This window comes from Grampus griseus (genome assembly GCF_964374135.1).
Source record: "Grampus griseus genome assembly, chromosome: 8".
Lineage (NCBI taxonomy): Eukaryota > Metazoa > Chordata > Mammalia > Artiodactyla > Delphinidae > Grampus > Grampus griseus.
Window position 1 is genome coordinate 5,916,757 of NC_139002.1, and position 15,343 is coordinate 5,932,099.

The window sequence follows — 15,343 nt, forward strand, 5'->3', positions numbered from 1 at the left end:
GGGGTCTTTGTAGCTGACTAGGTGATGAGGGTGGAGCCCTCACAAATGGCATCTGTGCCCTTGTAAAAGAGACCCTGGAGAGCTCCCTCACCCCTTCCACTGTGAGAAGATACAGTGAGACGACAGCCGTGTATGAACCAGGAAGCAGGCTCTCATCGACACCAAATCTGCCGGAACTTTGATCTTGGACTTCCCAGCCGACCAAACTGTGAGAAATAAATGTTTGTTGTGTAAGCCACCCAGTCTGTGGTATTTTTGTCGTAGCAGCTGGACCAGCCTAAGCCATGCCTGGGCACATGGGTGGGCCACAGAGCCAGACAAGGAAGATGCTCCCACACATCAGTGCTGCCTTTCCTCCACAACTGAAAATACCGCGTCCCATCCTAAATCAAAGCCCTGCAGAGCTGTTTTATCCTTTCAGAATGGTTTAAGTGAGGGACATTTCCTTAACCTATTTCGTAGCTCTGAACTGTTCAGTTCCCATCGGGTGGACTGAGCAGAAGGGAAGCCAATTGTAAATCCTCTAATGATAATCTCGGCAGAGAGATTGGCCTTCACTTGAAAATCCTGAAGTCCTGTGCCCGTGACACACCCCAGCCTCCTCTGCCCCTCCCCCATTCTTCAGTAAAATCAATCCTTTTGCTAATTAATGTGATGAATGCAGACACCAGTGCAGGGGCTCGCTGCACTGGGTGCTTTTAGACACTCATTATTATTATTATTATTTTAACATCTTTTTTTTTTTTTTTTTTTAGCGGTACGCGTGCCTCTCACTGTTGTGGCCTCTCCCGTTGCGGAGCACAGGCTCCGGACACACAGGCTCAGTGGCCATGGCTCACGGGCCCATGCCGCTCCGCGGCACGTGGGATCTTCCCGGACCGGGGCACGAACCCGGGTCCCCTGCATCGGCAGGCGGACTCTCAACCACTGCGCCACCAGGGAAGCCCTTAACATCTTTATTGGAGTATAATTGCTTTACGATGGTGTGTTAGTTTCTGCTTTATAACAAAGTGAATCAGCTATACATATACATATATCCCCATATCTCCTCCCTCTTGTGTCTCCCTCCCACCCTCCCTATCCCACCCCTCTAGGTGGTCACAAAGCACCGAGCTGATCTCCCTGTGCTATGTGGCTGCTTCCCACTAGCTATCTATTTTACATTTGGTAGTATATATATGTCAATGTCACTCACTTCGTCCCAGCTTACCCTTCCTCCTCCCTGTTTCCTCAAGTCCATTCTCTACGTCTGCATCTTTATTCCTGTCCTACCCCTAGGTTTTTCAGAACCTTTTTTTTTTCCTTAGATTCCATATATATGTGTTAGCACACGGTATTTGTTTTTCTCTTTCTGACTTACTTCACTCTGTATGACAGTCTCTGGGTCCATCCACCTCACTACAAATAACTCAATTTCATTTCTTTTTATGGCTGAGTAATATTCCATTGTATATATGTGCCACATCTTCTTTATCCATTCATCTGTTGATGGACACCTAGGTTGCTTCCATGTCCTGGCTATTGTAAATAGAGCTGCAATGAACATTGTGGTACATGACTGTTTTTGAATTATGGTTTTCTCAGGGTATATGACCAGTAGTGGGATTGCTGGGTCGTATGGTAGTTCTACTTTTAGTTTTTTAAGGAACCTCCATCCTGTTCTCCATAGTGGCTGTACCAAGTTGCATTCCCACCAACAGTGCAAGAGGGTTCGCTTTGCTCCACACCCTCTCCAGCATTTATTGTTTGTAGGTTTTTTGATGATGGCCATTCTGCCCTGTGTGAGGTGATACCTCATTGTAGTTTTGATTTGCGTTTCTCTAATGATTAGTGATGTTGAGCATCCTTTCATGTATTTGTTGACAGTCTGTATATCTTCTTTGGAGAAATGTCTATTTAGGTCTTCTGCCCCTTTTTGGATTGGGTTGTTTGTTTTTTTGATATTGAGCTGCATGAGCTGCTTGTAAATTTTGGAGATTAATCCTTTGTCAGTTGCTTCATTTGCAAGTATTTTCTCCCATTCTGAGGGTTGTCTTTTGGTGTTGTTTATGGTTTCCTTTGTTGTGTAAAAGCTTTGAAGTTTCATTAGGTTCCCATTTGTTTATCTTTGTTTTTATTTCCATTTCTCTAGGAGGTGGGTCAAAAAGGATCTTGCTGTGATTTATGTCATAGAGTGTTCTGCCTGTGTTTCCTCTAAGAGTTTTATAGTGTCTGGCCTTACATTTAGGTCTTTAATCCATTTTGAGGTTATTTTTGAGACACTCATTATTTAGGTAGTGTAGACTCCGAATATTTATTATTATTATTATTATTTTGGTTCATATGGCCTGCAGGATCTTAGTTCCCCAACCAGGGGTAGATAGAACCTATACCCCCTGCAGTGGAAGCGTGAAGTCTTAACCACCGGACAACCAAGGAAGTCCCAGATTCTGAATATTTAACATGAAAGAGTGTGTGAGAATGATCTGGGGGAGGGAATGAATGCACAGGAGAAACACATCGCTCACATCCTCTGGGTGATGGTACCCTCACCCTTGGCCTGAGGCTGAACCCTGACCCCTGGTCCAGCTCTCCACCTCCAGTTTCCTCACCCAGAATCCACCTCCACTCTAGTTTAGATATTGATACTGTGTTTTTAGACTGGTGAAAACAAGGACAAGTTTGCTTAAACTGGCAGTGAATTAGAATGGGAAACCAACGGCCATCTACTTAAAACGAGAAAAAGTTCTGTTAAGATCAAATCCACTTTATTGGATGATTTTTTTTTAGCTGTGTAATGGTGTTCTTTTTAATAAGAAGACTGACGAATCCTACACTGGGCAGAAGGGATTTGACACAGGAGTTTAAGAGGATGTCATTAGCAAAAACCAAGTTGAGCAGAATAAGTGGCTTTTTCCTCCAAGCATGACTACCCATCTAATCTCTTTTCACAGCTCATTAATTCTCTCAGGATCAGCAAAGAGGTGTTTCCCAATTATCCTGCCACAGGAGAACATTGCTGGGGGCTGGAAGCTGACAGTCCACAGCAGGGCACAGGGGCCACCGGAAGAGGTGGGCGGCCTTACCTCTGCAGCGGAGCTCAGGAGCTGCCCTGGGGGCGGGCGTTATGTAGGATGACGGCACATCTGTGTTTGTTTGGGAGACTCTGTTGGACCCAGAGGCCCTGCCTCCTCTGATTACCTGTGGCCTTGAGCAAACGAACTAACCTTGCTGAACCTCAGTTATCTCTTTGGTAGCAAGGGGTTCCCAAGAGCTTCTCTGCAGTGTTTTGAGAAATCAGTGCCGTCTTCCGGGCAAGGGCCTAACCCATCGCTGGGCACGTAGTAGGTGCACAGTAAATGGTGTTTGCGCAGAGGTGTGTTCAGGGCATATTCTTAGACAACAACAGGCAACTTTTGGTGTGGGGGGATTCGTTTTAGTTTCTGGCAACTTCCGTACAAAAACTTCGAGTTTCTGTGACTCTCAGCTCGCGGGAGACACAGGGCTGAGGCATGCTGGAAGGCAGGCGTGGGACCAGCATGTTGCAGAAGGTGCCGGCTGTTACCAATCACAAGCAGGAGGGCTCCCGCAGACGGACAAGGGCTCCTTCCCCTCCGTCAAGGCCAGCTGCTCCGGCCAGGGCCTCAAGCAGCATGAGGAAATGACGGAAAGTGGGCTGACTGCACAGCAAGGGTGGCACCTGGAGGGGAGAGTCACGGGCAAAACCCATTCACCCTGGCCCAGGACCAGGGGCCTTTGGGCAAGGCTGTGGAGACCTAGCAGGTGTCAGACTGATGGCGAGAGGATGACTAGGGGGGGACTTACCTTCTTCTGAGCTCCTGGGGGCTTCTCCCTTACAGGGAACGGCTCCAGATAGGAAGGACATGGAAGCTGAGGCAGGAAGTTAGCTCCCAAGGCTTTTAGGGTCTGACCCATGAGAACATTCTTTGGGATTTAGGAGATGCTGAGGCCTGTGGGAAGCCCCCCCTTACGGCCTGGCTCACCTCTCTGTGGCCCATCAGAGGCGATGGGTGATCTCAGAGCCGTGCAGCTAAGGGCTGGGACCCACAGGTGGCTTGTGGGCCGATGCAATGTTTTTAAAGTGATCTCCACTGAGGCTCTGACCTTTGTCAGACTTTACATTGAGTGAGTCCATGTTTATACAAGAACTTCCAGAAAATGATTTGGAGAATGTTTCAAAACTTTAGTTAGATCAATTGGTCATCAAGAAAGGCTTGCCTTGGGATAAAAAGGGCAGTCGTCTTGCGTTTGAATTTTCTTGAGACAGAGCAGCTAATGTGTACACTGGGCTTACTACCTGCTTCATCCCAGCAGAGTGAGCTCTGGCCCATCAGAGGGCTTTGGAATAGGATTGTGCTCTTCTCTTCCTCTTCTGTGGCCTCCACAGCGTCTGTAGTTGGCTGACGGACGTGCTGTGGCCCAGGTTCCTGGAGGCTACTGCCGAGCTAGGGAACAGGAGAGTGGCTATGTGGCCACCTGGGGATGCTAAGGAGGCAGGTGTGAAACAGGCCCAGGACCCAGTCCAGCTGCAAGGCTAGCTTCTCCCGTGGTTGCCCCGTCTTTGCTTAGCTGCCCCACCGAGGGCTCTAAGCCTGCAGGCACTGATCGGTTTTGACAAAAGCAGCATTTAGATCTGCTGGGGGTGGGAGGGGCGAGGAAACAGTCCTGAAGTGCAAGCCTTGGACCTGGCGGGCCTGAGCTGAGGACCGGCCCTCAGGTCTGGCAGTTCCAGCTGTAGCTCCTCCAGCCCCAGGGCATCCGGTCTTGGTAACAGGCTCCCTGCCTTAGATTCCTGACTGTGAGCAGTGCCCCACTGGGGTGCGCCAGCCTGCCTGTTCCCTTTCCCCCAGAGGGCAGCATTCCAGCTCATTCCCCGTTCCCTCCAAGCCCTGCTTCACCGCAGAAGGATGCCAGGAGCCAGGAGCCAGCACCACGCCTCTGTCGGGTGCCCACTGCTCACTGATTTCCGGCGCCCACCTGTCCAGGTCCAGCCCCCGGGCCCAAGCACCAGGGTGCCCCTCCCCCCAAGTGTGGATGCCTGCTTCTCTTCTCTGCAGCCCCAGGACCTGGAAAACCCAGCCCCAGGGGAACTGGGCCTGAGGTCCAAACCCAGTCCCCTTGGTTCTGCCGTAGCTTCCTGCTCTCAGTCCTAGGGAAGCCATTCGTGTCTGGGGCAGGAAGATGCTTCCATTTTCAAAGGCCAGCTGAGAGCTGTGCAGTGGTGGTGAGGCCTCCCTAGTTCTGTGGCCAGAACATCTGACAGCTCTCTCCAGGTCTAGGTCAGCTAATGAGAAACTTGTCAGCCTCCACCCATGCCAGACGTGCCCCATCGCTTGACAGCTGCACCGTCTGTCCATCCTCTTCCTGCGCCTCTAGACTGGAAAGGAAAAACCTCTGCCATTGTCATTTTTTTTTTTTTTTTTTTTTTAGCTGTGCCACACGGCTTGTGGGATCTCAGTTCCCTGACCAGGGATTGAACCCGGGACCTTGGCACTGAAAGTGTCAAGTCCTAACCAATGGACTGCCAGGGAAGTCCCATGCCATTGTCCACTCAACTCTCCCTTACCGTTGACCCCCTCCCTGATTCTCCGTGTCTGCAAGGTGAGGGTGACGCCACCCCCCTCCCCTGGCCATCATCTCTGCTCTCCAGGCCCAACCGCCGTGTTAGACTCCTGCCTGCCGGAGGGAGGCCCAGGGCCCAGGCCTAGGCACCAGCTGAGGGTGGCCAGCCTGGGTTCAAAGGGGACGCCGCCTCTGCGGGCACCTCTCCCATTGCTTCACGTCCATACATCGCCTGGTAACAGAGATTGAAGTCAGCAATCTCAGCGAGAATTGCTGCTGCTGCTGATTGTAAAATTCGAGTTGCCCGCGTTTCTCTGTGTTTCTTTCCTCCCCCTCCCTGTTTCACACCGACTGGCTCTTCCTGTCCTCTGACCTCAGCCTTCTCCCTGGATCGCACCGTGGGATTTCTGAGATTGTGAGTTAAACCACAGTGAAGCTCAGAAGTACTTTGAGATTCTTGGGCCGACAGTCCCAGCAAAGATCCAGCTGCTGGGGTTCTCTCTTTGGTGGGAGGTGCAGGCACGGTGTGGCTGGGAAGGCCAGGAAGTGACCGACGATGACGCTGCACGTGCCCGAGGTGCTCTGCAGCCCAGGGCCCCGACTAAATGTCACCCAGAGGAAAGCAGTGATCTGTAGGCTACGTTAGACACACAGAACACAGCAGGGGAAAACACACACTTCACAGGGAATGCAGGGATCGTCCACAAGGGCCTTGCACTCTGTAGCTCACTAAGGGGTCACTGGTCACAGATTTGCAAGGAAGTGCTGCAAGACTTGGATCAACCTTAACCCCGAAGTCTCTGAGCTCCCCCGAGGACCCGGGTTTTGAGCTTCCGGGCAGGCAGAATCTCCCCGCCCTGAATCCACAAGCCCCAGGGTGATCAGAACGAGGGGAAGGGGGTGACAGCCCTCTCTAGTTGTCATCCCTGGAGGGGTTCTGCCAGTGGGTGTGTGAAACCCAAAAAGAAAGGTGATCCGGCCCAGTTGGCAGAGAGAGGGGTGTGAGGACAGAGGCCACCTGTGTGTTTCACTGTGGGGCAACCCCTCCTGGCCTGGCCCTTAGCCAGTGTGACAGAGGCCAGGGGAGAAGAAGCAGCACTGCCACGGGGACCCAGGCAAGAGCTGGGAGGTGCCAGGACTGGGTTACTGCTCCTCCCCACAGAGCCTAACGGCTCCTGGCTGACCCCCAGCACACTCAGCTGGCTCACCCCTCCACCCGCAGCCTTGCAGCATCTGTGCTCATGAGGAGCTAGTGAGGGGAGGTCGCGGGGAGAGTACCGTCCTCACACTGAGCCCCTGGTCTCCCGGGACCCACTCGGACCCTCAGGCTCTTCCTCTCCATCCTGCTCAGCCTCTGCGTCCAGCTCTGCTCCAGCACAGCCTGCTGGCAGTGGGGGACTGGGGAGGAACTGCAGGAGCCGGCCTTCCCGCTTCATTTCTGCCAGCTCCTTGGCACAGCAGCTGGGCGTGTTTGTTTCATAGGTGTCGTGGAAGGTGTTGTAGTCCACCTCATAGAAGCCCTTTTCCAGGGTGAGGACTGGAGTGAATCGGTGGCCCCAGAGCACCTCCGTATCCATGTAGGAGCTCCGTGCTTGGCAAGTCATGCCTGGGTGAACAGAAGGCACGTGTGTTAGGAGTGGCCACAGCTATCCATCCCATCACCCACCAATCAGTCATCCATCCATCCCTCCATCTCTCCACCCTATCATCCATCCATCCCTCCATCCATCCATCCCTCCACCCTATCATCCATCCATCCCTCCATCCATCCATCCCTCCACCCTATCATCCATCCATCCCTCCATCCATCCATCCATCATCCCTCCATCCCTCCATCCATCCATCCCTCCACCCTATCATCCATCCATCCCTCCATCCCTCCACCCTATCATCCATCCATCCCTCCATCCATCCATCCCTCCACCCTATCATCCATCCATCCCTCCATCCCTCCATCCATCCATCCCTCCACCCTATCATTCATCCATCCCTCCATCCATCCATCCATCCATCATCCACCCATCCCTCCATCCATCCAATCATTCATCAGGCACTTGTTGAACGTCTGCTTTGTGCTAAGCATGATGCAGATAGAACGCTGAATAAGACACGGTCCTTGCCCTGAAGGAGCTCGAGGGGTGATGGAGGCAGAAAATTAGAAATGAACAATGCAAGATTTTGGAGTTGGTTCCTAGAGATTGGAGTGGATAATTCAGAAATGGACGTGGTTCCTGAAACTGAGTTAAGTTCTAGAAGAGTGAGACAAGAAAAGAGGCAGGAAAAGGGTTTGAACAAAGATAAATTCAGCATGGCTGAACCCAGAGAAACTGACAGGCACTTAGAACACCCAGGGGTTGTTTTGGGTGGATACACATGGGCAGAAGCCTACATGTGCGTACACACACACACACAAGCTCACAGCATGGCTCCTTGATTGGAGCAGGCTCCGATGTCTCCATTCCCTGTCCGCTCAGCCCTGGCATGCCTGTGTTATTTTTAGGTGCTGTTTCTCTCCAGAGAGGGCAGCTTTTTTTATGGATGAGGACGCCTTTGAGCTCAGGGTCATGGGGAAGCAGCTCTCTGATATTTAATCTTTCGGCCAAGGAAGGTCCTAGCTTGTGCTCTTCAGGGACTGAAGGAGACACCTACTCCAGCCCCCCAATTTGGACGTTCTCTGGCAGGAGTCTCATACACACCAGACCCAGCGCAGAGGCTGCTCCCCACTCGGTGCTCTGGTGCTGGGCAACTCCAGTGTACCCCACAAGCTGCGGCTCACAGCCTGTTCTCTGCTCTCAGGGTGCTGCCTGCACCAGGCCTCTCCCCTCGGTCCTTGGACAAGCCCCCCAGCTCAGCAGAGGTGCAGAGACCCAAGCTGGGCACTGACCAGCCTAGACACAGGCCAGGTGTCTCTGGGGCCTCAGGGAAAACAGCAGGACAGGACCTCCATGGAAGCTTTGGGCCAACCCTCTTGGGGTCTTTCTGCCCTTCTTCTGTCCCATCGCTTGGGAAGGGGCTGCCCCATGGCTGGAAACCTACTTGTGTATCTGGCATCCATGTTCCAATGCACTTGGCAAGGACAGAAACCCCTCTGGGTGGCAGGCACTGCGCTTCCCACATGCTACTCCATTTCATCACTTAACCCCCAGTGAGCCTGTGAAGTTTATTAGCCTCTTCTTGCTGACAAGTTGAGCAAGCTGCCCAGACTCACAGGCAGGCTGCACAGAGCTGTGCTGGTCAGACCTCGGCCTGAATCACAGCCCATCCTTGGCTCCCTAGGCGTGGCAACCAAGCTCTTAGAGATGCTGAGATCAGAGCCAGTGTGGGTGGGTGGTCTCCTTCTCTTGTCTCCCCGCAGACCCAGGGTCACCCAGGACATGCGGTCAGAGGAGGTCAGCCAGACGGGGCAGGCCAACCTCAGGACCTGACTTTGAGGCATTGTGAGGGAGAGGCCAGCAGGTGGCAGTGAGGGCGGGGCTGGGGCATGAGGGGCCGTGCTTAGGCACCGCTTTCCTGTTTGTCCCCGCGTCTCTGACCTGACCCCTCCTTTGTGGCCTCCAAGTGGAGCTCTTTTCCCAGAATCTCAGCCCACGTTCTGATCCGAGCCCGGCACCAAGGTCAGGGTGACCCGCGAGCCCCTGGCCCTGTGGGAGGAGGCTCCCTGCATCCCAGTTGTCCTGGCCCCAAGGGCTCCCTCAGCTGCCACCATATGCCACGTGGCGAGGCTCGGCCCCCGGCAGATGGCCGAGCAGCCCCGTCCGTCCAGGCTTCTGGAGCCAGTTCGCACCCCAGCCGGTTCCACTGGCTCCGATCGGGAGGGTCTGTGGCTGCCCGGTCCGAGTCTCCCACCCAGCACCCAGCTTCTCAGGAGGCCAGGAGGGCTTGTTGGGCCACCTTTGTGCCAGGCCCCCAGCGTTCTGGGGGAGAGTGTAGAGTGGCAGACAAGCTGTAGTCACAGACCTGAGCATGAGCCCTTCCTGTCTGCAGAGAGCTCCCACCACATCTTTAACAGGAGCTTAAAGCCAGCCCTCCAGTGCTGTTGCCGGAGTAGGAAACTATGCATATCCCGAGCCCGGGGGAGATTTCTGCAAGTCATCCTTAGGGTCAGACCCCTTCGTGAGCGGAGAGAAGGGGGCAGGAGAAGGGGAGGAAGCAGAGGTGGGTGCAAGGTTAACGGGGGCTCCTCGGCCCAGGGAATACAGCGGGGACACGGGGTCCCCCAGGCCTTGGGCTCACCGAGCCCCACACAGAGCTCGGCCTTGGGAAGCGCTTGGCTGCCCGTGAGTCAGTCGCTGGGCAGGGAGGGGCTGGCCGGACACATGTGCGCGCGATGCACTGTTTTCTGCACACCTCGTGTTCGTGGAGCCCTTTCCACAGGGAAGATGAGGGGCGGCCTGCTCCACGGGCGCCCACAGGGGCCCATAGGTGTCTCTCCCAAAAGAGGATTCTGTGACTTTGGGAACCTTGGGTTTGGGAAATGCCGCACCCTGTCCTCTCCCCAGGAGGTGATTCACACGTAAAAAGACAATGCCAAGTCCTACAGTAAGAAGCCGGTTCACCTTTGTTTAACCGGGAGTTTCCCAAAGTTATTTGCTCACAGAAGTCTCTTTGGGTGACACCACCTCCACGATAGCAGTTAGGTGTAGCCTGTTGGAAACCAGTGCTGGGTTTGGGTCACCTGGCTTTGACCTGCATCCTGGCTCCATGACTTAGGAGCCCTTGCTCCTGGGTAAATAATTTGCCTGTGTCTCTGTTTCCATATCTACAACTGAAGGAAAACTATCTCACTCACTGAGCTACTGCGAGTTTAGAGTCTAGAATGGGCCCAGACGTTGGGCGGGCTCTGTACACCTTAGCTGCTCTCATCCCTCCATCTTGAGGAACGGTACCCCCCAGATCACCATGCAGGGGTCGGGCGGTTCAGCTGCCGTCTGGAGACTCCACCTTCTGGAGTCCTGGCAGTGGCCTGAGGGGAGGGGCCGAGGAGGAGAAAGCGGCTCACCTGTTGCCTCCACCATCCCTTCCAGGATGACCACGATTTCAAACTCCTCCTGATTCAACTGGGCCCGCGACATCTCCCAGAAAGGGCTCTTCTCGTTGATCTCGTGAGAGATGATGAGCGGGGACACCAGGAAGAGGCGGTCGTCCCCCGTGTCGAAGCCCACGTTGATGTCGGTCTGGTTCAGCGGGATGAACTCCCCCTCCTTGGTCTGCCGGGACTTGATGAGCTTGGCGCGGATGGAGGCCTCCACGATGTGCGAGTTGCGAAGGTCGCCCACCCTGAACATGAGGCAGAGCTTCTCGTCCCGCAGGGAGATGACGGCGTTGCTGGAGAACATGAGGGTCTCGGCTCTCTTCTTGGGCTGGCTGATCTTGACGAACATGCACCCCACCATGAAGGCGTTGACGATGGAGCCGAGGATGGCCTGGACCAGAAGGAGGATGATGCCCTCCGGACACTTCTCCGTGATCACCCGGAAGCCGTACCCGATGGTGGTCTCGGTCTCTATGGAGAACAGGAAGGCAGACACGAAGCCACTGAGGTTTTCGACACAGGGGATCCACTCCCGGTCCCCGATGTGATCCAGGTCGCCCCGGATGTAAGCAATGAGCCACCAGATGAACCCGAAGAACAGCCAGGTGACGGTGTAGACCATGGTGAAGACGAGCAGGTTGAAGCGCCACTTGAGGTCCACCAGGGTGGTGAAGAGGTCGCTCAGGTAGCGGTAGGTCTCCTGGACGTTGCCGTGGTGGACGTTGCACTTGCCACTCTTCTCCATGTAGCGCTGCCGGGGCTTCTTGCCCTCCGCCAGCAGGCGCGTGCGGTCGGTGGCAATGGGGATATAATCGCGGGCCTGCTTGGGAACCTTCTTAGGGTCCCTGGGAGTGACCCCAATCTCCATATCCTGGTTCATGGCATTCCTAGAATCGCCAGCCATAGCTGGGGTATGGTGAATTAAAGAAGACATCATCAGAAGGCCAATAGGCACAAGAAAAGATGCTCGACATCAGTTAATTATTAGAGAAATGCAAATCAAACTATGAGGTACCACCTCACAGCAGTCAGAACGGCCATCATTAAAAAGTCTACGAATAACAAATGCTGGAGAGGGTGTGGAGGAAAGGGAACCCTCCTACACTGTTGGTGGGAATGTAAGTTGGTGCAGCCACTGTGGAGAACAGTGTGGAGGTTCCTCAAAAAACTAAAACTAGAGCTACCAGATGACCCAGCAATCCCACTCCTGGGCATATATCTGCAGAAAACTCTAATTCGAAAAGATACATGTACCCCCAATGTTCATTGCAGCACTATTTACAATAGCCAGGACATGGAAGCAACCTAAATGTCTGTCAACAAATGAATGAATAAAGAAGATGTGGTCTATATATACAATGGAATACTACTCAGCCATCAAAAAGAATGAAATAATGTCATTTGCAGCAACATGGTTGGACCTAGAGATTATCATACTAAGGGGAGTAAGTCAGAAAGAGAAAGACAAATACCATATGGTATCACTTGTATGTGGAATCTAAAATACAATACAAATGAACATATCTACCAAACAAAAACAGACTCAAAATATAGAGAACAGATTTGTGGTTGCCAACGGGGAGCAGGGGTTGGGGGCAGGGAAGGAATGGGAGTTTGGGGTTAGTAGATGCACACTATCATATGCAGAATGGATAAAGAACAAGGTGCTACTGTACAGCACAGGGAACTATCTTCAATATCCTATGATAAACCATAATGGAAAAGAATATGAAAAAGAATATATATATATGTATAACTGAGTCACTTTGATGTACAGAAGAAATTAACACAACATTGTAAATCAACTATATGTCAATAAAAAAAAAATCATCAGTGAGGTGGACCATTCTGATTCAGAAACCCTGAACTTCAAGGTCACTCTGCCTTTGTGCCCTCAAAGGCCTCTCCTCTAGTGTACAATGGACCAATAGATGTGGACCAGCAGCAGCCTGGGAGATGCTCAAGGCAGGGACCATGTTTTCTTATATTATTCACTTATATCCCTGGTGCCTAGTACAGGTTCTAGTATATAATGGAAGCTCAATAGTTGTTTGTTGAATGAATAAACGAACACATTCCAGGTGCAAACTCCACATTTAGTGTCTGAAGGGTTTAAAGAAATCTGGGAGCAATTTAAAAAATAGTAATTGCAACACTTTATTAAATGGCTACTGTATTCCATGCCTGATACATGGACAGTCACTTGTTATCACCACAACAACCGGTGGGAGTGAGAGATTGTAATCTCCGTTATAGAAACACTGCACTGTTTGCTCAGGCATCAGGCTTATTTCCAACAGTCTCTCTTCCTCCTTTAGAATGTAAGGCCCCCACCCCCCGTCTCAATTTGGGGTCTGTTTTGTTCCCTGATACATCCCAAGTACCCACAGCAGAGCCTGGCACAAACTATGTACTCAAAAATTACTATTGAATAAATGGATGAATAAATAAGAAATGAGTCCCAAAGAGGATAAGTGACATTCAGGTGGAAGAGCTGATATCTGGGTTCTCGCTGGTCAGGCCCAAAGTCTATGCTGTTTCCTTTATCCCTCCCTGTCTTCTGTCTTTTTATCTGAGATCTTAGCAGCAGACAGAAAGGAAAAGGCAACACGTGTCTGATTCACCTTGCGGTCACTCCTACGGTCTGAGCCGAAGGTCTGTGGCCGTTTGAACCCTTACGAACATGAAAAATTGCTGTGTGGACCCACCATTGAAAATTCTGGTACAGTAATTCCCTGCCCTCTAAGAAATTGAGATAGGCGGGATGTTAATGCCCCAAGGTTTTCAAAAGGGCTATAAGATATTTCTGGAGTATATGCTGCACTTTAAACATCCAGGATCCTGTAGTACTCAGTCTACTGTTTTTCTGATATTGTGCCCACAGTCATTTAAAATGCTCCCACGACCCTGAAGAGGCTGGGCAGGACCGTGAGACTGCAACAGCAATAGCTTCAGTATCTGCCCAGGCACCTCGCTAAGACACTAATATCATATGGGCTCATTTAATCCTCACAACAGAGCTCTTACACCAGTACTGTTATCATCACTCCATTTTCAGACGAGGAAAATGAAGCTCAGGTGGTAAGTGGCTGACTTAGGTTTGGGATCTAGGTCTGTCTGACTCCAGCCCAGGGGGTTCACAGCCCCCAACACCCAGTGGCCTGCAGACCTTGAGGTTCCAAGGAGCAGACTGAGACTGGTGAGCTGCTCCTTCCAGAAGGTTCTAGGAGCTTCTGATCCTGGGGATACTATCATTCAGCCCTTCTTCATCTTTATAAGCAAGTTCTTGACTTCACAGTTATGCCCCTGCCCAGGAAACTGTGTCCCTGATAGCACCACCTAGAGGAATGTTCTATAAACCACGAGCCAACTGCCTGATTGACTGAGTGAGGGAGATCTCGCCCATCACAGAGAGGCAGACCTTTCCTCTGCTGCCTGAGTGGCTGGAGCAATTCCAGGGTAACCTTTAAAATATCATATTGAAGGGTCGTAGGAGGTGCTGCTCGTCTCAGACGTCCACTGGCCCTTCCCCATTCTGCAGAGGCCACCTGCTCCTTGTCTCCCTCGCACGGTAGCTGCAAAGGTAACTGGAGCTAGGAGGGCATACTTGCTGCTGCTTTGCAGAATCCCAAGCACGATTTTGCTCCGCCCCTTAGCCGGGAGACCGTGTACTGAACACTCGACCAGAGAGTGCCCAGAAATGGGGAGAAAGGCTGCCGATCCTGAGGCTCTGGGTGCTCCTGGGGACCTCAGCTGCTGGAACGCAGATGGGGGTCCGTGAGGAGTGCTGCCCGTGACTGGCAAGAATGAGCCACCGGCTAGGGCGCCTGGAAAACACAGCAGCTGCCCTCAGCTCTTTCAGGAAAGGAGCTTTCTGATTTTCTGCTCCGCTCCCTTCTTTACTTCTCAGCATACTTTCATACGTGCTTGCAGGAGAAGGCCTTGTTCTGTGATGGAAACAGAAAAAGCCTTTCTGGGACACCTCAGCCCAGATCTGAAAACGTTTTGTGTCCAGCAGACAGGAAAGGAGGTTGGCTTCTGATCTGATATTGGCACCCGTTCTCCACGTGAGCTCGAATCCTCTGCGGGAGTTCTTACTCATTCAACCCAGGGTGAGATCTGGATTCTAGCTCAGCTTCCAACACACCTGCTCTGTGATCCAAAGTAAAAGTCTTAACTTTCTTTGCTTCAGTCTGATCTGCTACAAACCTCGGATGACATTCTCCACCCCTCCAGTCCTGGAGGCCATTACGGGGACCCAGGGAAAGAATGTATGAAAATAAACGTAAGTATAAGTATAAATGTGAATAGTTACAAACTCTCCTTGAATTGAAATTTAATGCAATTTCCCAATAACACCATTTTAAAGAAGACAGAGGCCGGGAGCCTCTAAGGCAAGTATTTAAATCTGCAGTGTGCAATCTGCAGGGCAGGTATCAGGCAGGGTCCCTTGACTACCTGGATTCCTTCTAAGCATAAGCAAATTGCCCACCCTAGAAACCTTGGTTTCCGGTGCTGTGGCCCAACAAGTCAAAGGGTTTTCACAGACAATGAAGATTCTTTCATCAGGTTTCCAAGATCCATTCTATTAATTTATGCATTCACTGAGCAAACGCTAATTGACGAACTATTAATAGTTCAACTCGCGTGCTAAGAGCTGGTGAGAAAGCAGTACGATGAATGCAGACCCAGGCCTTGTATAGTTTGTATTCTAGCATTGCCTCTTTGAACCCAGGGGTCTGTGGAGAC

At 51.9% G+C, this 15,343-nt stretch overlaps 1 protein-coding gene across 1 annotated transcript; it reads right to left on the bottom strand.

Moving 5' to 3' along the window:
• Positions 1-6,845: 6,845 nt before the first annotated feature.
• Positions 6,846-11,501, bottom strand: KCNJ5 (potassium inwardly rectifying channel subfamily J member 5; the record flags this gene model as incomplete). The annotated part of the gene is made up of 2 exons (XM_082660752.1): positions 10,562-11,501; positions 6,846-7,168 (listed from the first exon to the last, which is right to left on the bottom strand). Exons 1-2 carry the CDS (start codon positions 11,496-11,498, stop codon positions 6,846-6,848), a joined length of 1,260 nt encoding a protein of 419 aa, XP_082516878.1. The 5' UTR covers positions 11,499-11,501.
• Between the last annotated feature and the right edge of the window lie 3,842 nt (positions 11,502-15,343).